The sequence below is a fragment of the Lontra canadensis genome, unplaced genomic scaffold, assembly GCF_010015895.1.
Source record: "Lontra canadensis isolate GAN:19392208 unplaced genomic scaffold, GSC_riverotter_1.0 scaffold3, whole genome shotgun sequence".
NCBI classification, from domain to species: Eukaryota; Metazoa; Chordata; class Mammalia; order Carnivora; family Mustelidae; genus Lontra; species Lontra canadensis.
The window spans coordinates 13,911,992-13,932,905 of record NW_022630997.1 but is presented as its reverse complement, the minus strand read 5'-3'; the positions used below and the strand labels follow the sequence as shown (position 1 = coordinate 13,932,905).

The 20,914-nt window shown below is 41.9% G+C and overlaps 1 protein-coding gene across 4 annotated transcripts in view; it reads left to right on the top strand.

Moving 5' to 3' along the window:
- SORCS3 (sortilin related VPS10 domain containing receptor 3) overlaps positions 1–20,914 on the top strand; it is a 580,244-nt gene that overhangs the window by 167,452 nt on the left and 391,878 nt on the right. For all 4 annotated transcript variants that reach the window (XM_032880553.1, XM_032880561.1, XM_032880570.1 and 1 more), the window contains exon 2: positions 3,616–3,683. In XM_032880553.1, the coding sequence (XP_032736444.1) occupies positions 3,616–3,683 (68 nt within the window). The remainder of the gene's footprint in view (positions 1–3,615; positions 3,684–20,914) is intronic.

Here is a 20,914-nt window from a genome sequence, read left to right as displayed (position 1 = left end):
TAGTGGGTTTACTGCATCTGCTTTCAGTTTTCTTCCCTGCGAATTCCCTCCTCTTTGGAGGCCTTTGGAAGGCTCTGAGTGATGAGAGAAGCCAAGGATGGGCAGGTGTTGTTTCATTCTTAGTTTTGTTTGTTTGGCACCGAATATCTTAAGGCTAAAAGTTACACGATCATCTCCTCATAGCTCTATTATTGTCCTTCTGTGCTGGCTCCTGGGGAAAGAAAGCTTCCAGCCCCTAATTCTTAGTGTTTGGGACCTTTCCTCTAGGGAATTCAGGGGTGATTTTGCTGAGACATCTTCCTCCTACATCTCTTAACTGTGTGCTTTCTTTGTGAGGTTCAATTCCATTTAAAGGAAGGGATCCTTCTCTAAATGAGGATCTCAACGTGGTGGAAGGGTGGGGGGATGGTCACCGCAGCACAGAGTTGGGAGAGGAATCATGGTGGGATGGGACCTTTCTTGAGTATGGTTCTCCAGTTACCACAGGAAGATATCTGGACCCTAGCCAGGACCCACCAAGCCAAACCTGCTGGGAGTGGGACTAGGGAGTCTGAATTTATAAGGCTTTCCAGTGACAGTTAACCTCCAGCTCTACTCAGAGAATGGAAGAACAGTGCTCTGGCTACTTGGCCAAGGTCACACTTTATTCAGACTAACTTGTGTCCCATCATCTCTCTAAGCATCATTTCCCTCATCTGTACAATGAGGGAAATAGACTAAATGAATACTAACCCCGTCTGAAGACTATGATTTACCACTAAAACTCCATTATCCTTCATTGACTCAAAAATGATTATTTTTAGGAACCTTTGACATGTTGAGCTTACCTGTTAGGGAGACAGAAGAACAACACCCAAACCCTGCCTCAATCTAGTTGAGAAGGCAGATCCTGTGTGATCCAGAAAGGATCAGGATAGTGTTTGAGTAAGTACCTAGTTAGGTAATTCTGTTTAAAGTGCAATAGGACTTCAGAAGAGCAAGAATTCTGATGGCTGGGCTGGTCCTGGGAGGCTGCCTGGAGAAGGTGGGCTTCAGGTTGTTTCTTGAACAATAGGTAGGCACGTGCAGGTTAATAAAAGGCTGAGGCTTAGATGATACAATGCAGCATGAAAGAAAGCAGGCGGAGTTGTGAGAACAGGTATGATTTATTTGCAACCCCTTGAGAAACTTGGATTATTAAGGCAGAAGACAGCGTCTAGAGAACTGTAGGAAAGTGGTTGGAGGACTATGTGTTTGTGTATATGTGTGTACATCTGTGCATGTGAATATGTGTATGTGTATTGCCTTACATAACAGGTCAGGAGTCTGGAGTTCATCCTTAGGCAGAGGGAACCAGCAATGATTTCCGACCAAGAAAGGGCACACATCAAGACGCAGAGTTGCGATTATCTACCACGAAGGCAGAAGTAGCAGTCATAGAGGTGTGGAAGGATGAGTCTGTCTGGATCCCCCAAGAAGCAGACACCAGCATGAGATTAAGATATACAAGAAACATGAGGGACAGGGAAGATGGAGGCAGGGAAGAAGAGGGTCTGAACTTTGAGTAAGGAGACGGATAGAATAAGAACAGCCCTGAGTTCTTTCCAGGGCTTTCCAGACCCAGTTGTTTGTTAGAAGCTCTATTGCTTAAATGGAACTCATACCCCCTACACCTCTTTCTTCTCTCTATGTGGACTTTGTACTTTTTGGAGATTGTTTGATGTCCATGAAGGCTTGATATTGGGAGAAAATGAAATGGCCTGATTTTCTCCTGCAGAGCTTGGGATGGGTGTTCTGACCTATTTCTCGAAGAGTGGTTTGGAGTTTGTTCGTCCAGAATTTGGGTTCGCCAGCACGTAGCCAACCCACATTTTTACCTCGTGACTGTGAGAATGCCTTTGTAGATGAAAGAAGGTAAAATGAAGGGGAGATGAAGTCTGCTGTGTGTGTAGGTGTATGTGTTAATCCAGAAAACAGGAATTATCAGTGCATTCCTAGGCATGTGGTTGGGGAGGGTGGGCTTAAGTCCTTTGCTTTCATTAGCCCATGAATTTTATAAATGAAGAAGCTCCCTATGAGTGGGAGAGGCAAGGATCACTGAGTGCCTGTGGGGAGCAAGTCTCTGAACTGGGTACACAGTCCTTGCCGTTGTGCTGGGTTAAAAGGACAGGTAGTTGGTAGATTTTCCTGTCCTACAAATAGCCATGTCATTGATGTTTTTCTTGGCTTGGCTGTTTCTTGCCCACACATCACTCTCCATCAAAGAGGGCACTCTGAGAAGAGTCCTCCAGTCATGGCCCTGCAGAGAAGTTGAACATCCCAAACCAACTTCGTCACGGACTTTCTCTGACCTATAATGGGTCACATCCTTGCCTCTAATTTCTTCTTAGCTTACATAAAGGGAATGGAAATGGTGCTGACCGACCCCCTGGGGTGCTGGATGAGACTAAATCTCAAAGTGAGTGTTCTGTTGTCAGTGAAATGCCATAAAAATGTTCAATATAATGGCTGATTATTTTTCTTTAATCTTAAATAGATACCTAGAATGGGAAAGTTCCATCTTGGTAGCAGAAATTCATTATCTTGGAAAGAGTTTAATGGCTGCTGTGCAAATGAACTGGAGGAAGTTAAATTGTGGAATGGGAAGGAGCTGAGAAAAGTGAAATGAGTTGTGCATTAAATTTAGATAAACACAATTATGTGTAACTGGATTATCACGTGTGCAGGCAGGCGCTGTATATTAGGCACCTGCGTTTTGATTAAAATCGATTCAGGTGCACGCGCTTGAAATCCTTGTAGATTCTGAATCATGCCTGAGCCACTGCCCAGGCACATAAGGGGCCGGCAGGGAAACATCTGGTATCCGGGTCCCCCGCTGGAGAAATTTAAAGGCATGGGACCAGACTGAGACCAATTTCAGGAAACTGCCAAGACTATTACAGAAAGTCCCGTTCTCTTTCATGTACAGCTTCCTTCTGGGTTTCTTCATTTCAGCTGAGTCAGGAAAGTGGTTCTGGAGCCCAGTGCAGTCCAGCGACCTGTTTACTCCATGACGAGGACAGATGACTAATGGTAGATGGCAGATGACATCAGAGGATGTTGGGGACTGGGCCTGCCTGCCGTTCACGTTTCTGTGGCTGTTGAGGCCTTAGCGATAGAGACATGGAATCTCTTCGAACCTCTCTGTAGATGGGTAGAATTAGGCCCAGTTCCTTCTTACCATTTTAGGTCCAAGTCTGTAAGTCAGAGTCATCTTCAGGTCAAAAGCGCGCCCAGCCTCAGATCCCCGGAGGGCCCTAGCAGTGATCAGAGCCAGCCGGCCAGTCCTTGCCTTGAAGGAGGACAGATGCGGAGATACAACTGTCGATACCCAGTTAATTCCTGTTGGCGTGTTTTATTTCAAATGCAAAGCATCGTCAGGATTAAAATAAATGCTACCAGTTACAGGGATGCGTTAAATTAATAATTGTTTTTCCTCGCTTGATCCTATAATACCCCTCCACTCAACGGATAAACACTAAGCCCTCCTCTGGGTGGTTTGAGATGCACTGTATATTGTTACACAAACTAAAGGAAGCTTCCTTTTTTCTCCCCTTTTGTTCCTCTCCTCTGCCCACCTCCCCATCCCCATCGCAGGTGATCCTCATCCTGACGAAGCTGTATGACTTCAATCTGGGGAGCGTGACTGAGAGCTCACTGTGGAGGTAAGTGGATTACAGGTTCTTAACAAGCTACTCTGGCCCCACTCACTTGAAGAATGCCAGCCACACGGTTGGGAAGCATGTTTTGGAAGAGACAGAAAACAGCCCTCCTCCTGGAAGGCCTCTTTAATGTCCGGGGTGGAATGGATGGGCCCACCGGCGAATTCCCCTAGCACTCTGCTTATCACTTTTGGGGCCTGTCACACCTTCTGCTGGGCATCGCCGTTGCTTTTGCATTCCTGCCGTGTCTTGTTCTGCTTGACGAATGCACGTCTGATTGGCGCGATCAGACGAGGATGCCCAGGACAAGGAGAACCTGCTGGAGGGAGGATTCTTGCCTTGGGTGTGAGTCTTGGCCCAAGGACCGTTTCTAGTCCTTTGCATCTGTGAGATGCTGTGGTTCTTACCTTTGCTTGTGGGAATAGACACATGTGGGGATCAGGTCCACACGGTGGCCCGTGTGGGCTCCTTTGGGGGGGAAAAATATATATATATATGTGTGTGTGTGTGTGAGTAAATTTAATGTACATATTTAATAAATATTTACTAAATATTCACCAAGTTTTATGTATTTAATGAATGTTTACTATACTTTTAATTTCATATATATTAAAATGTATATCGGTAATACATATGTTTTAATATAGGGGAAAATGTATATTTTACAACAGCATTGGTATAAAGATAAATGTACTAATATAGTATATGAGAACTTTTTTCAGCCTGAAAGTTCATCAGAATCTTGCCATTTGCAATGATGTGGATAGAACTAGAGGATATTATGCTAAGTGAAATATGTCAGTCAGAGAAAGACAAATACCATATGATTTCAATCATACGGAATTTAAGAAACAAAACAGATGAACATAGGGGAATGGGAGGAAAAATAAAATAAGATAAAGACAGAGAGGGAGGCAAACCGTAAGAGACTCTTAACTCTCAGAAACAACTGAGGGTTGCTGGAGGGGAGGTGAGTGGGGGATGCATGGCTGGGTGATGGGCAGTAGTAATGAGGGTACATGATTTAACGAGCAGTGGGTGTTGTATGCAACTGATGAACCACCAAAGTCTGCCCCTGAAACTAATATTAAGCCGCATGCCCATTGCACCTACTGGTTAAGTCAGCTCCGATGGCATGCTGGTCACAGGGGACAGGGAGGAGGACGTGGGTGGGTTCGATCAGAGAGAGCTTGAATAAAGCCACGACATGAGGCATTGCTCTGGGTGGGAAGCATTGGCACACTCGCCCTTCTGTACGGCGCACACGCACCCGCACACACGTCCTCACTGCCAGCAGTCACACAGGGCAACAGCAAATGGCATCAGTCGCCATGAGTCGGCGCTTCACACTCTGGAAAGGCTGTGTATGTCCATCCTGTTTGCTTCATCGTTGGTAAACCCTGGGGAGGACGCTGTCCCCGAAGGCCATTCACCTGGCTGTGTCACCATCTCAGAGTCCTGTCCTGAGAGTTTCCTGTGGTCTTGGAACCAGAGTGGGCTGGGGCGTGAGTATCTCTTTGCCTTGCTGCTTCTTCGTCTGACCTGTTTGTTTGCAGACGACTAGCCAGAGTCTGTTTCCTAGGGAGGGGAGCAGTCAGAGCATCTATTAAATATTTAGGGGTTAATTGCTCACATCGACTCAGGCCTGCCTCCATTTGCACAGGATGTCCAAAACTTAATTTTGCTGCTCAATGAAAATTGGCAGAGATATAAGTAACGGGTGTTTGTCTAATAGATGAGAGCGCGCCTGTTTCCAGTCACACGGGACTCTCCGTGAATTAGAACCTCAGAAACCTTCCCCTCAGGTCCAATGACAGTGATGCTATGCTGATACCTTAAGCCCGACTCCCATGCTTGCTTCTGGGGGCAAGTTATAAAAAAAGAATCCAGAAAATCCTGTCCGTACAGTGGGCAAGAGCCCTACCTGGCAGCCCGTGTTTGGCTAGTTCTAGGGGTGGGCCAGGTGAAGCCAGGGAGCCAAGGCCTTGAGGCCTTGAGGCCCTTATGTAAGGAAGTGTGGCCCTTGGTCAGATAAGCCAGTATATTCCCTGGTGTACAGCAGAGACTGCAGATTGCCGAGTGGCCCCGAGGGCACCCTGATTGTCTCCTTGCCAGGATTCAAGTCCCACCTCACCCACTCCAAGAACTCTGTAACTGCAGGAACTTTACTTAACCTCTCTGTATCGGTTTCCTGGGGCTTCTGTTGCAAAGTACTCTGGACTGGGGTGCACAAAGCAGCAGAAATGTGTTCTCTCCCAGATCTGGAAACTATAAGTCTGAAATCAAGGGGTCTTTAGGGCCACACTCCATTGGGAGGCTCCAGAGAACACCCTTGCCTCTTTCAACCCCAGGGGCTACCCGACAGTCCCTGTGGCTTGCGGGACTCCCTCTCTGCCTCTGTCAGCCCCCATGGCCTTCTCCTCTGTGCCCATGACTGTTCCTCTCCTGTCCCTTTTGGGGACACTTGCCATCACATTTAGACTTCCAGGATCATCTGGGATGATTTCATCTTGAGATCCTTAATTATACCTGCACAGAGCCTTCTTTCACACAAGGTCCATTTCAGGCTCTGGGGATGAGGATGTCGAATGTATTTTTTTCTGGTGGTCACCATTTAACCCGTTTATTTTACCCTGAATATAAGTTGGACATGGTAGAGAAGCTACATTTGCCCCAACCATTTTGTCTTTGCTGTAGCTGACTCAGGCCCCCTTCTCCCTCCCATGGCTCTTACGCTTGGCTCTTCCCACTTCTTTCGGCAGGGCTGCCCAGCCCCTCTCTTCTTCCCCTCTCTGTTCACCTAGTCAGGAAGGCCTTTCCCAGGACTTCACATTCCATCATTCAGCTTGCATTTTCCTCCTTAGTACTTACTACCATCTGGCATGCTAAATATTTTACTTATGGATTGATTTATTTTCTGCCTGCACCCACTAACATCTAAGGTTTGGAGGGAGAATTTTTGTGCATTTTAATTCAGGACTGTACTCTTAGGACCTAGAACAGTATCAGGCACACAGGAGATCTTCAATGTTTGCTCAGTGAGTGAATTAATGGATGGATTGCAAGGATTAAGTGAAATAATAAATGTATAAACCCTTAAGACAGTGACTCACATGTAGAAAATTCACTTAATTGTAATGACTAATGATTACCGTAACCCTCTGTGTTTGTATGGTGTTCGTTCCATTATTGACTTTGTTTATGAGGATCCACTGATGCCAGGGTCCGTGTGGTGGAAATTGTAGGGCACCAAGGGGATGTATTCTGTGTTATGGATAAATTAGCAGAGATCCCCAGGGGATTAGGGAGGGACGAAGAGTGATTTAGATTCTTGTTCCTTGTGTTGATTGGAGACAATTGAAACATCAATTTCTTAGCAACCCAAGGATGTTCTTTTGTAGAGAAGATTCTCTGAGCCAGGTGTTGGCCTGACCAGTGGGATATGATTTGGCAAATGAGAAGTGGAAAAATGTCTCTAACAGAGGGAAATGGCCAGGTAAGGTTGGGCTGCAGGGGAGAAGGGAGCCAAGCAGGTGACAGAGCCGCTAGTCTTGGACCAGGGAGGGAGGCTTTGGGGTCTCATGTTCACAGGAAGGGGCCAAACCAAAGTGGGTAATTCAGAGTGTAATTTACATGTGATAGATTCATGCAGTGTGATTTGGGATTTGGAAACCTGGTGGATAACGTAGGCTTTCCCTCCGGATAGATGTTAAATACAAATGTATTGTTGTGCTGTGTTTCCAGGGGTCTGTAGATCTGATAAAACCATGCTTAGCAATCCTTGGGGAGGGCTGCAGTGAGAAAAGAGGCTACTTCTAAACTTTGGGGGAGTTTTCCAGTGTGCTGGGGCCTCACGGAGTTTTTTAAACCTTTCATTGTCTTCCTTACTCCTCCCCTAAAGATCTGTGTCTCCCATCCTCTTTTTCTGTTCTAATAATGATGATGTATTTTGTAGTTAGAGCCTAGAGCACTGTGATCTCCCTTACTAATACAGTGTGCAGAGAAAAGAAACTAAATTAAACACACACCCTTTCAGTTTCATGATTTGGCCCAACATGCTTAACCAAGTTGAAATTGAATTTGGGGATTCTTCAATTTTCTGTACAGCGGAGGAGCCTGGAGCGGCAGCTGTCATGACAAGATGACATTCCCTGCCAGGTTACAGTGAGATATAATTATTCGCCTCACTGGATTAATAATTCAGAGGCCATCTACTTCTAAATAGACAAAAGACTGTTTAAATGCATTCAGTTGGGGGGCAGTACCTTGTGCCCTTGGGACATTCTTTCTGAAACTCCTCAGTGCTGTTTCACTGAAGGGGGTCAAACTGTTTTCTCTGCCACAAGGATAGCTGTGAAAGTTGGTTATTAGCACAACTATCGTTGGTCTCCCTTAGTCAACGGACATTTTCATTCTAGGGTTCAAGCTTCTAGACTAGTGATGTTGGGGACTGACATTTTTTTTTTTTTTTAAAGACCCAGGGCTTCACGATCAGGGCATTTTTCAGCCCATAATATGTCCAGTCTGGAGGCTGCCCATCAGTGAGGAGGGATGGTGGCACCTAGCACTGTTAGATTTTCTAGAAGCCTGACCCAAGGTGGAGAGATGAGTTAAAGGCAGGGGTCCCAGCATCAGTGGATTGGTCTCCTCCTCATCAAAGTGATTACAAATGGGGCTGGGACTAATGGCCTCGGTTCAAGTCCACAATCCCCCACTTAGCCACTGTGTGACCCCGAACACATATCTTCACCTCTCTGTGCCTCTGTGTCCTTAGTGTACTATGAGGATCCTGGCTCACACCTCACTGTGTGGGAATGATGTTTTGCATGAAATAAAATGCAGAAGTTGCCTAGAAAACGCCTGGTGTACAGTGGCTATGCATGGAAAACCTGCAGGGAAAGTTGGTCACCACCATGTTACTTGGTAGTTGAGCTGGTTCTCTCTGGCAACAGTGGGAGACACACTGTGCTCTTAGTAAAGCAACCAGCCTGAGGCGCCTGGGTAGCTCAGTGGATTGAGCAACCGACTGTTAATTTTGGCTCGGTTCATGATCTCAGGGTCATGAGATCGAGCCCCATGTTGGCCTCCAGGCTCAGTGCAGAGTCTGCTCCTCCCTCTCCCTTAGCTCCTCCCCCTCAAATAAATAAAAATCTTTAAATTAAAAAAAGAAAAAGGAAAAAGAACAACTCGGCTGCTCAGCCATTTCTCCTGGGGCCCACAGAGCCTATGGAGGGATTCCTGGTTAAGGTGTTTCTGAAGCTTACCACTTCCTATGCACATCCTCCCGGGCGCTTCCCTGCCCCTCCTCCCTGAATGGGGGATCCCTCCTCTGCTCACCTCTAGCATCACTGATGCTGTGTTGTGATGTGTTTCCAGCCTAGGAGCCTCTCAAGAGCAGGGCCCGTGTGCCTTTCTTGTTTCTAGATCTACAATGCAGAGCCCTTGGTCTACATTAAAGAAGGGCTTAGAGATGGTGAACTGAAGCACTGTGTCCCCATATCGTGTTGCAGCATCAGTCTGCCTTGGCCCGTTGCTTTTCTTGTATTGAGTTGTCTCATCCTCCTGCCACTGGGGAATCCCATGACTTTTCATCTGGTCTGCAAGCTGTTGACTGGACCATTTACTCTTCCCTCCCCTAATTGTTCCATCAGTGACCTTTCTGGGGGATGCTGTTTTTTTTTTTTTTTTTTTTTTAATAGAAAATGGAGACCTTTGGATTTATTAATTTTTTGTTTGCCAAGAAAACCCTGATAATAATTGCTAAGACTTCCCAGAAGTTATTAGTTTACAAATTTTAATGACACTCATGATTTATTTATGTGTTTCCCTCCCTCTCCAGCTGCTCACCCCAATTCCTTAGTGGAATTCCTGCTGAATCTGAGTGAATTAATGGAAACAAAACTGCAGATTGGAATGACATTTTTTTTTTTTTTTGGTTAGGTTAATTAAAAACTTTCCTTCCTATTTGCTAGGCTCTTCATATGTGAAGTCCCGAAGGCTGGGCTGATGATACAGGTTGTGAAATCCTCTCTCTAGAACTGGGGCCTCCTCCTATTTGCTTTTGGTAGTAATAAATCTAGTGAAAGCTCCTGAATGGGTCACAGAGCATTCAATTGGACAGATATTAATTGAGCATCAGTTATATAAGCAGCGTGTGCTCATTGCTGGGGGATGCAGGATAATTATGTCATGCTTGTTATCCTCAAGGAATGTTTCATTTGGTTGAGAGGTAAGATTAATGTACTAGGAAACAATGTTGGGCATATGGAAGAATAACATGTATATACAAAATACAGTGCACTTGGCAATGAGTGGCCTTGCTACAGCAATACTTCTATGTTTTTTATTATTATCACCTGTCTCATTCTATAAAAGCTGCAAAACAATTCTAGGAAGGAATTAGAGAAGTGATCAATGGACATCTATTTTTTTTGTTGTTTTGATGTTTAGGATAAAATGTATTATTTCCCTGCTAGTGTGTTAAACTCCTAAGAGGAAAGACTATTTCATATACTAGTGGTTCCCATGTTTCTTGGAAACACCTGCTAATAGGTGGGATTGAATATGGGTAGTGGTTACAGGAGTGGGTCCTGGATTCCAGTTGCCTCGATGTGAATCCTAGTTCTAATGCTTTTAGCTGCACCACCTTGAGCAATGTTTTAATTTTCTAAGCCTCATTTACTCACTTATATAATAGGATGAAAATAAGGGAGCTTTGTGGGACGTTAGTAAGATGGAATATGGAAAGCAAAGTGCCTGCAACCTAGTTATTACTTAATAGAACCATTACTGTTTGTTCATAGGTCCACATCTTCCTAGCCCAGCAGCTTCTACCAGGTTCTACATGAGTGTGGTGTGGTGTCTTTAGGAGGATGGCGTACAGAGAACATCTAGAATCCTAAGGGTATAATGCCTGGACATGATACACTTCTTTAAAAAAAAAATTATTTATTTAAGAGAGAAGAGAGGGGCAGAGGAAGAAGCAGGCTCCTCACTGAGCAGGGAGCCCAACGCAGGGCTTAACACTGGGACCCTGAGATCATGACCTGAGCCAAAGACAGACACTTAACCCCCTGAGCCACCCAGGTGCACCTGGACAATGATACACTTCTACTGAGACAATACTTTGGAGTCTTCTTTAGATACTCATCTGTGCTTGGCAAAAGGGGAAGGTTAACACCTTTCTTGGTTTTTCTACACGAGGTGCTGATAATGATGATTTTGGCGTACAGGATACATCTGATTTAAGTTCCCCTAACATAGTGTTGAGTTAACTCATCCATTATTTTGTAATGCAGCTGTAAGGGAATCTAAATCCATTGAAAAGTTTGGTTACCTCCCAAGTAATCAACAAAGGTGGGATCGAGTGTATGCCTCAGACTTGGCACATCCTCAGAATTACTTGTGGAATGTGTTAAAAGTCTAGATTCCTGGGCCCTATGGGAGATTATAGTTTAGTAAGGCTGGGGATTACTCAGGATATAGAATTTCCAACGCTCCTTAGTGGCTTCTTGTCATCAGATAGGACCAGGGGCCAGTGAGTTCAGAGGAAGCCGAGGCTCTGGGCAGATCTCCATTACCACTAAATTGGATTACTCTTGCCATCCTTCTGTTCCCTCATAAATAGAGGTGTGAGATAAAGTGATCTCTCATGCCTCTTTTAACTCCCAGGTCCACTGATTCTTCCAGCCTGGGAAATCAGACAAGAATCGCACTACACTGGGATTCACGATGTGCATAACCCCTTTGGCCCTGAGCACAGCCACGTGCCTTCCCAAACTGGGCAGCGTCAACAACACAGACAGGGCTCCGCCACCGTGCTGCTTCCCCATGGACAGCGGCCATTTGGCGGGTGTTAGCTAGAACACCTCCCCAAACTACTTCATTTCAATTCATTAAGCAGTGGGAACATCGTTAAATCTATGAAAATCTTTGTTTCAAAAAACAGGATGAGAAAGGGGTTTGCCCTAAATATTGATCCCTCAAACATCTTCCTGTGTTAGAGAATAGAGAAATGAGAACACCGGAGAAGGGGGTCTGAATTACAAATTTATTGTTTTCCTATTTATTATGGGAAAGAGGGGTTCTTTTTATGGCCTAGTCTTTTTTTCTTCCACGAGGCAGGACCCAGACATGTATAAATCTTGAATTTTGTCCAATGACTGAGAGAATGTAACACTTTTCTATGGATCGTGTCTGTTGATTGTTATTTTATGTTGTTTTCGCTTTCATCCAAATGCGGTGCCACTTTATCGCAATCATAAATTACCTCAGCATTTGGAGAAGCGGTGTGAAATTCTGCCCATCTCTTTCCCCAGCCTGCGTTCCCTCTCACTTTCTCAGCAGTAGATTCATTAGCCTTCTAATGAAGTTAATAAGTAAACAGGATCAGACAGTCCCTTCTAAAATAACGTTTATAAATGGATGCATTTCCCTACTCTCTAAGGTAAGCCTTAATTTATTTCCCTGCCAGATGTCCACGTGTGCAAAACTATGATAGGTAGGTCCTTGGAGTTTGGTCTGAAGTCAAACAAGGGGAAAAATAAGAGAAAATTTTCAATTCACACAGAGCCTATATCCAAGTTTACAGGAGAGCGGATTTTTACATACCCCATTCCTGCTTTTATATATAAAAACACCTATAAAGATAAGCTAGTCAAGCTTCATAAAGCTTCATAGTTACTTTCTCATCATTTGGTAGTCAGTTACTTTGTTGGACATACACTGTAAATGTCTTTAGGAGGCTTTTGGCAACTTCCCCAAAGACCACTGCCCTAGATATTATTTGGGAAGCAGTAAACTGGTAAAAAGGCCTCTGCTTTTCTTTCGCATGTCTGTGAGGTTTCTTTTCAGGAATTGCTGAACTTACAAAGAAAGCATTTCACATCTTGCTGTTGCTTCTAAATGCTTTGTGCCCAAGTTAAAGCTAAAGTCAAGTCTTAAAATGCAATACATAGTGTTTATCTTTTAAAAGCTCCCCCTTTCAGTGGTACTTATCTCTTAAACTGTTATTATAGTTGTAGTCACTGCTCACATGCATGCCTGGCACGTCTCCTCTTTCTGGGAGGAATGTGAGGCCTGCTTATTGAACATTTCATTTTAAGAATGGATGAACTAAGGTCCTGAATGGGTTGGTGCTCAGTGATTTCAGATCTGGGACCCAAATCTAGGTCTCTCCATTCTCAGCAGCCCCTTGCTCCTTCTCTTACATTAGTAATCACTCTTTCCTGACCTTTCTAGCTCAGCCACCATTCATATTTCATAAGAGATCTATAGCCAAGTGACTGCCCTGGGGACTAGGAATGGGTTTCTTGGATATTTGTCTAAGTGATTTTCAATTCTGGTGGATCATGAGAATCACCTGGGAAATATAAGAAAAGCCAGTTTCCTGGGCTTTATTCCAAACCTATTGAACCAGTTTCTGGGGTCAAGTTCTAGTTGCTTATAGTTTGAAGGTGCTCCCCACTTGATTCTGATGTAACTGCCAACTTAAGAGATGTCATGGCCATCTTTGGTTCTGAAAGGTGCACGACAACTTCTTTGCAGGAATTTGCCCTCAGCATAGCACCTTTCCCTGTTATTTGTAGTCTTTATGGCTGGTTCAGAATGAGAAGCGCAGTCATTCATGCGAAAATCCATAGTTGCACTCTTGTCTTTATAAATGACAGCCATAAAGGTTAATAATTAGAATGAGCTCTGGCACTTACTAATTAGCTCACATTCTGTCAGCATCAAGCTTGTTTAATTGGCAATTAACATTGATTTTAGAGAGTGGTGCCACAAGAGGTTGGTTACAAGGTGCTGCTGTCCATGGAATTGTGCTCGAGGTGAACCCTACTAGGGTGAGTTGGTGGTTGGGAATCCAGGTTTCCTGGGGGACCGGAAGGTACAACAAATGGGAAACGGTTTCCAGGTGACTTTGGAAGGATTTCTATTCATAATTTTTGGTTGCAAGCCACAGAAGTAATCAGTAATGTAGTCAAGTAGTAGGATTTGTTGGGAGGATACTGGGATCACTCAGCATACGGTGGAAGAGATAACAAAAAGACTCCAGGAAGGACAAAATCTTAGGCATCTTGAGGGAACATGGTATGTCATGGCTCGATTCTCTACGTCTCCAGGGACCACGGTGGCTGTGCTCCAGTGAGCTGCCATCACATGACAACAACCTTCCCTGTGATTTAAAGTCCTGAGAGAGGATTGAAAGGACCACTTGAGTCAAGCAGTCGAAACTTTAACTATGTTTGGGGGTGAAAATTTCCTGGCCTAGGCTACCTTTCTTGTTTACTTCTATGCATAAGGAGACTGGGACCACTAGAAAAAAGCTAGGGAATAGCCTTCAAGGGCATCACATATTTTTTTATGAATTCTAGTGTAAAGAAGAATTAATAAAATACACTAAATTTTAAAGAGCATGCCTTCACTTTTACCACTGATTTAAAAGACTCATTTATAACGTGTCAGGGAATGTGCTAGGAGGTTATGTATAAAGATATCACATGTAGCAGTCTTGCAAGGATTGTATCCCATTTTGGTAGAGATGAGTGTGAGGTTTTTACAATCAACAGGTAATGGAGATGAAGTTTGACCTCACGGCTGTAAAACTAAAGTCAATGCTAGTCTCATTTGGCCATACTGTCTCCCCAGATAGTAGGGTGTAGTTAGTACTGTCTCAGTTTTTGATACCACATTTCTGTATCTGTTCTCTGGAACTTTAGACAATGTATTGTAGTCCCCAAAGTCTTTATAAATGATGGCATTTGTGATTGATTACGTATGTTGTCTAAAATTCTTAATATTTGGAACTACCCCTGCCCACAATTGCACTCAGAGAGGCAGATAAAATGCTCTTAATCATCTGCAAATTCTCACCTGTTCCTTTTATGAAGGATGGTTGTTGATTATAGAATATTATTTGGAATGAGTGCACCAATGCAGTCACACACAATTTATTTTTTTGTCACACACATTTTAAATTAAAATTTTTACTGAGGCCAATTGAAGATTCACATGCACCTTAAAGAAATAATACAGGGAGAGCTTGTGTACTCCATACCCGGTCTCACTAATGGGGATATTTTGTCAAACTATAATATAATATCACAACAGTTATTGATATTGTTACAATCCACCGACCTTCTAAGATTCCTTTGGATTTATTGTCCTCATTTGTGTGTGTGAGAGTGTGTGTGTGTGTGTAGGTTTGTCTATCCATCACTGCAGTGAAGATACTGAACACTTCTATCACAAGAATCTCTCCTATTCCCCTTTTATAATCATAGCCACCTCACTTTCCCCAGACCCTTTGCTACTAAACCTTGGCAACCACTAATCTGTCCTCCATTTATAAAATGTTTCATTTCAAAAAATGCTGAAGAAATTGAGTCATACAATATGTAACTTTCCAGGGTTACTGTTTTCACTTAGTGTACTTCCCTGGATACTCACTCAGATTGCTATTTGTTTCTATTTATTGCTGAGTAATATTCCGTGTGTGTGTGTGTGTGTGTGTGTGTGTGTGTGTGTGTATGTATATATGTGGTTTAGCCTTTTACCTCTTGAAGGACATTTGGGTTGTTCCCCATTTTAGGTTATTGCAAATAGTGCTGTTATGAACATCTGAGTACAGGTTTTTGTGTAATCATGTTTTCATCCCTCTGGGATAAATGCATAAGAGTGTGATTTCTGCGTCACGTTGTGGTTGTGTATTTAGTTTTAGAAGAAACTGACAAACTTTTTCAGAGTGGCAGTACCCTTTTATATTCCTACCAGCAATGTATGAGTGCTCCAATTTTTTATAGTGTTGCCAGCAGGGATGTTTTCACTATTTTCGATTTTAGCCACATTAGGAGGGAGGCAGTAATATCTCATTGTGGTTTGAAGTTGCATCCTTGGTAGGTAATGATGTTGAACATCATTTTATGTGCTTACTTGTGCAATCTGTATATTGTCTTTGGTGAAATGTCTGTTTATGTCTTTGGCCCATTTAAAAAATGCTTTACAGATATTATTGAAATACAGGAAGCTGTACATATTTAATATATACAACTTGGTGAGTTTGGAAATAAATGAAACTGTCACCACAGTCTATGTCATAACATTATCCCTCACCTCTAAGCTTCCTGTTGCCCTCTTTATTCATTATTATTATTTTTTGTGATAAGAACTCAACATAAGATCTATGTCTTAGCCCATTTTTAAATCTGCAGTGCAATATTGTTAACTATAGCTTTATGTTGTTCAACAGATCTCTGGGACACAATTATCTTGTATAACTTAGAACTTTGTACCGTTTGATTTATACCTAACCATTTTCTCTTCTTCCCCAGGCCCTGAGAACCACCATTCCATTCTGTTACTAAATGTTTGACTCTTTTAGATTCCTTGTTTAAGTGGCATCATGTATTTGTCCTTCTGTGTTTGGTTTATTTCACTTAGCATAATGCCCTGCAGTGTCATTTAAGGTGTTGCAAATGGAAGGATTTCCTGTTTTTTAAGACTTAATAATATTCCATTGTACGTATATACCATTTTCTTTTTTCATTCATCTGTCAGTGAACATTTATGTTGCTCCCATGTCTTGGCTGTTGTGAATAGAGATTCAGTGAACATGGGAGTAAAGATATCTCTTTCAGATTCTGATTTACATTCCTGTAGATGTGTCCCCAGAAGTGGCATTGTTGGATTATATAGTAGTAAAAGGACCATGCTGGTTTCCATAGTGGTTGTACCAGTTTACATTCCCACCAACAGTACTTTCCACCACATACTCACCAGTATTTACTGTCTCTTGTTTTTTTTTTTTTTTAATCTTCATCCTAATAGATATGAAGTGATACCTCATTATCACTGTGATTTGCATTTTCCTGGTAATTAGTGATTTTAAGTACCCTTTCATATATTTGTTGACCATTTTGCATGTTTTCTTCTTCGTTTCTTCTTTCTTTTCTTCTTTTTTTCTTTTTTTTCTTTTTTTTTCTTTCTTTTGCTATTGGGTTGTAGGGGTTCTTAATATATTTTGAATATTAATCCCTTATTATGATGTTATGTGACTTACACGTATTTTCTCCTGGTCCATAGGTTGCCTTTTCATTTTGTTGATGGTTACTGTTGCTGTGCAGAAGCTTTTGAGTTTGATGTAATCCCACTTGCCTATTTTTGCTCTTGTTGCCTGTGCTTTTGGTAGCATGTGCAATAAATCATTGCCAAAGCCAATGTCAAGACACTTGTCCATTTTTTTTTCTTCCAGCAATTTTATGGTATTAAGTCTTAGGTTAAGTCTTCAACCCATTTTGAGTTGATTTTTGTGTATGGTGTAAGATAAGGGTCTAGTTTCATTCTTCTGCATGTAGATATCAAGTTTCCTCTACACTGTTTATTAAAAACTCTATCCTTTCTTAATCTTGTATTTTTGGCATCTTTGTTGAAAATAAATTGACTGTATATGGTCTCTACATGTCTGTACCATATACCAATACCATATTTCTTTGAATACTGTAGCTTTATAATGTATTTTGAAATTAAGAAGTGTGATGCCCCTAACTTTTTCCTTTTTGCTTACAGTTGATTTGGCTGCTTGGGGTCTTCATGGTTTCATATGAATTTTAGGATTGTTTTTTCAATTTCTGTGTAAAATTCCATTGGGACTTTGATAGGGATTACATTGAATCTATAGATCAATGTAGTAGTATTTTGAGTAGTATGACATTTTGACAGTGTCAATTTTTCCAATCTCAGCATGGCTGCTTTTCCATTTATTGGTATTTGCTTTCGTTTCTTTCATCAATGTTTTATAATTTTCAGTGTATATGTCTTTTACCTCTTTGCTTAAGTTTATTCCTAAATATTTTGTTCTTTTTGATGTTACTGTAAGTGAGGTTGTTCTGTTAATTTCCTTTGTGGATAGTTCATTGCTAGTGTGTGGATGAACCTTGAGGGCATTCTGCTAAGCGAAATAAGACAGAGAAAGAGAAATACTGTAGGAAACCTCAAACAAAGAAGCCAAACTCACAGAGACAGAGAGCAGATTGGTGGTTGCCAGACGTAGGGGGTGTGGGGGAGGGTGGGCAAAATGGGTGAAGGTGTTCAAAAGGTACAATCTTGCAGTTATAAAATTAATAAGAACTGGGGATATAATGTACAGTATGGTGACTATAGTTAATGCTATATTGTATGTTTGAAAATTGCTAAGACTGTAGATCTTAAGTTGTCATCATAAGAAAAATAGTTGGTCACTATGTGTAGCGATGATGGAAGTTCACTAGACTTATACTGTGGTGGCCATTTCACAGTATATACAATATCAAATCATTCTGTTGCACACCAAGAAAATTTATATGTTCATTAGATCTCAGTAAAGAGAGAAATGCAACTGACTTTTTATATTGACTTTGTATCCTTCAACTTTACTGAATTTGTTTATTAGTTCCAGTAGTTTTTGTCTTTCTTGAGACTTTAGGGTTTTCTTATATATAACATAATAACAGCATGTCATCTGCAAGCAGATGATTTTGATTTTTCCTTTGGGATTTGAATGCCTTTTATTCCCCCCCCCCCAATTGTTCTGGATAGGACTTCCTGTGCCATGCTAAATAGTAGTGGGGAGAGTACTTTTTCACCATTGAGTGCAAGATTAGCTATATATGGCTTTTATTGTGTTGAGCTAGGTTCCTTCTATGCCTAATTTGTTGAGAATTTTTTTGTGTGTGTGAAAGGATGCTGAGTTGTAACAAATGCTTTTTCTGCATTTATTGAGATGATCATGCAATTTTTATCTATTATTCTGTTACTGTGGTCTGTCACACTGATTGATTTGCATATGATGAACCATCCTTGCATCCCAGGGTAAGTCCCACTTGGTTATGTTACTTGATCCTTTTAATGTGTTGTGAATTAGGTTTTTGTTCATATGTTGTTGAAGATTTTTGTGTTTATGTCCATCAGAGATATTAGCCTGTGGTTTTTTTCCTGTTTTGCCATATGTGCCTGGGTTTGGTATCAGAGTGATACTGGCCTCATAAAATGAGTTTGGAAGTGTTTCTTCCTCTTCTCTGTTTTGAGAAAGTTCAAGAAGGATTGGTATTGATTCCTCTTTAAATGTTTGGTAGAGTTCACCTGTGAAGCCATCTGGTTCTGGTTTTTTCTTTGTTGGGAGTTTTTTGATTATTGATTCAATCTATCTGTGATTGGTCTGTTCAAGTTTTCTATTTTTAGGGGGTTCAGTCTTGATAAGTCATATGTTTTAGGAATTTATCCATTCTTTCTGTTTTTTTTTTTTCCAACTTATTGGCATGTCATTTTCATAATTGTCTCTTACAATCTTTTTTATTTCTGTGGCATCAGTTGTCATGTTTCCTCTCCCATTTTAGATATTATTTACTTGCACTTTCTTAATTTTGTAATCTAACTGAAGATATTTTTCATGTTTTCTAAAAAATCAACTCTTAGTTTTACCAATTATTCAATTATTTTTCTGTATTTCAATGATTTCTCCTCTAAACTTTATTATTTTTTTGCTTCTGCCAACTTTAGGCTTAGTTTATTCTTTTTTTTCTAGTTCCTTGAGGTATAATGTTAGCTAGTTTGAGATTTTTTTTATGTAGGCACTTACTGTATAAACTTCTCCTTTAGTGCTGCATTTGCTTCATTCCATAAGTTTTGGTGTGTTCTGTTTTTGCTTTTCTCAAGATACTGTCTTTCTCTCTCTCTCTCTCTGTCTCTTTCTTTCTTTTTTTCTTTTAAGAGAGAGAGAGCTCATGTAGGAGCAGAGGTGGGGGTCAGAAGGGGAGGGGGAGAGAGAATCCCAAGCAGGCTTCACACCCAGTGTGGAGCCTGATGCAGGGCTCAGTCTCACCACCTGAGATCATGACCTGAGCCCACATCAAGAACTGGATGCTTAAGTGAATGAGTCATTAGTGAGTATAAATAGAAGTGAATTTGTGGTTTGTCTGTTGATTTTGTACCCTGTGACCTTGACCAACACATTTAGTATTTGCTTTTGAATGCTTTTTGTGGACTCAGTGCTCTGCTCTGTGCCCTTTCTACATCATGGAATAAATACATCATGGGACAGAGTGAAGTTCTCCAGTAAGGGCTCTGAGTCCAGGAAATTTGTTCCTTCTGTGACCAGGCATTGGATCAGTTCATTTAATGAGACTTACTATATGTAATTTCTGTGCTAAGCTCCATGATGGACCATGCGAAGATGTAGAAGAGATTTTCCCTTTTAGGAATCTTCAATTGAGGGAGACAGAGCAAGATAGAGATAGAAAATACAAGCCTTTCATATTATTATTTATTGTAAGAAGTAAATAGAATAGAAGTTTAAAATAGAGGCCTGAGAAAGGAAGATATTATTTCTAGCTTTGGGAGATCAGAGGAAGCTTAATGGAAAGAGCAGTGTATGAGGTGAGTTTTGGAGGAGAGAAGGACTTCGATAGGTGACGTGAGGGGATGGGCATGCTGGATAAAATCTAGTGCAGAGAAAATGACCAGGACAGGTTTGGAGATTGTTCAGGAGACCGGGAGTTGATTGTAGATGCCGGGCAGAGAAAGAAACTGAGGAGGAGGCCGGACAGGGAGTGAATGCCACACTGGGGGAGATTTGGGTGCCTCATTGAGCAGTCTGGAACCTTTCCTGTAAAGAGGAAAGAGTACAGGCAAATGAACAGCAACTGTAGATAAGAGCTGTGCTTTAGAAAGGGTGATTTAGTGTAGGGGAAGTTGTAGCTGGGGAGGATCAGTTTTGATATGGTTAGAACATTTGTATTGTTTTTTTTTTGCTCTTTTTTTTTTAAATTTATGAATCCACCTATGTGTTTGATTGTGTTTATTTATCTTCTTACCCTCATAGACCCTCTGCTTATCTGATGAATCTGTATAATGGGTCAGGAATGAGGAAGGCAGGTGTGTAAGCTCCAAGCCCCCTTGCTTTGAAGGGAACCAGAAACTTCCTCCCCACACCCCTGCATCTCTGACTGGCTTTCAGATGTAGGAACGTGGATTCTATACCACTGAGGTTAAGATGTGGTGACTGGCTTACGTGTTGGGACTGGTAAGGGGGTCATCAGGGACACGGCTTGCTTCACGGCCTTCCTGAACTCAGACTAAGGTCAGACTACAGTATTCTGAGAGTGTCAGGCAGAAGATAAAGAAGGTGGCCTGAATTCGTAAGATTATTCCATTTAATTCCTCAACATGTACTCACTGTGGGGCTAGGAGAAGTGGGGGAGTAA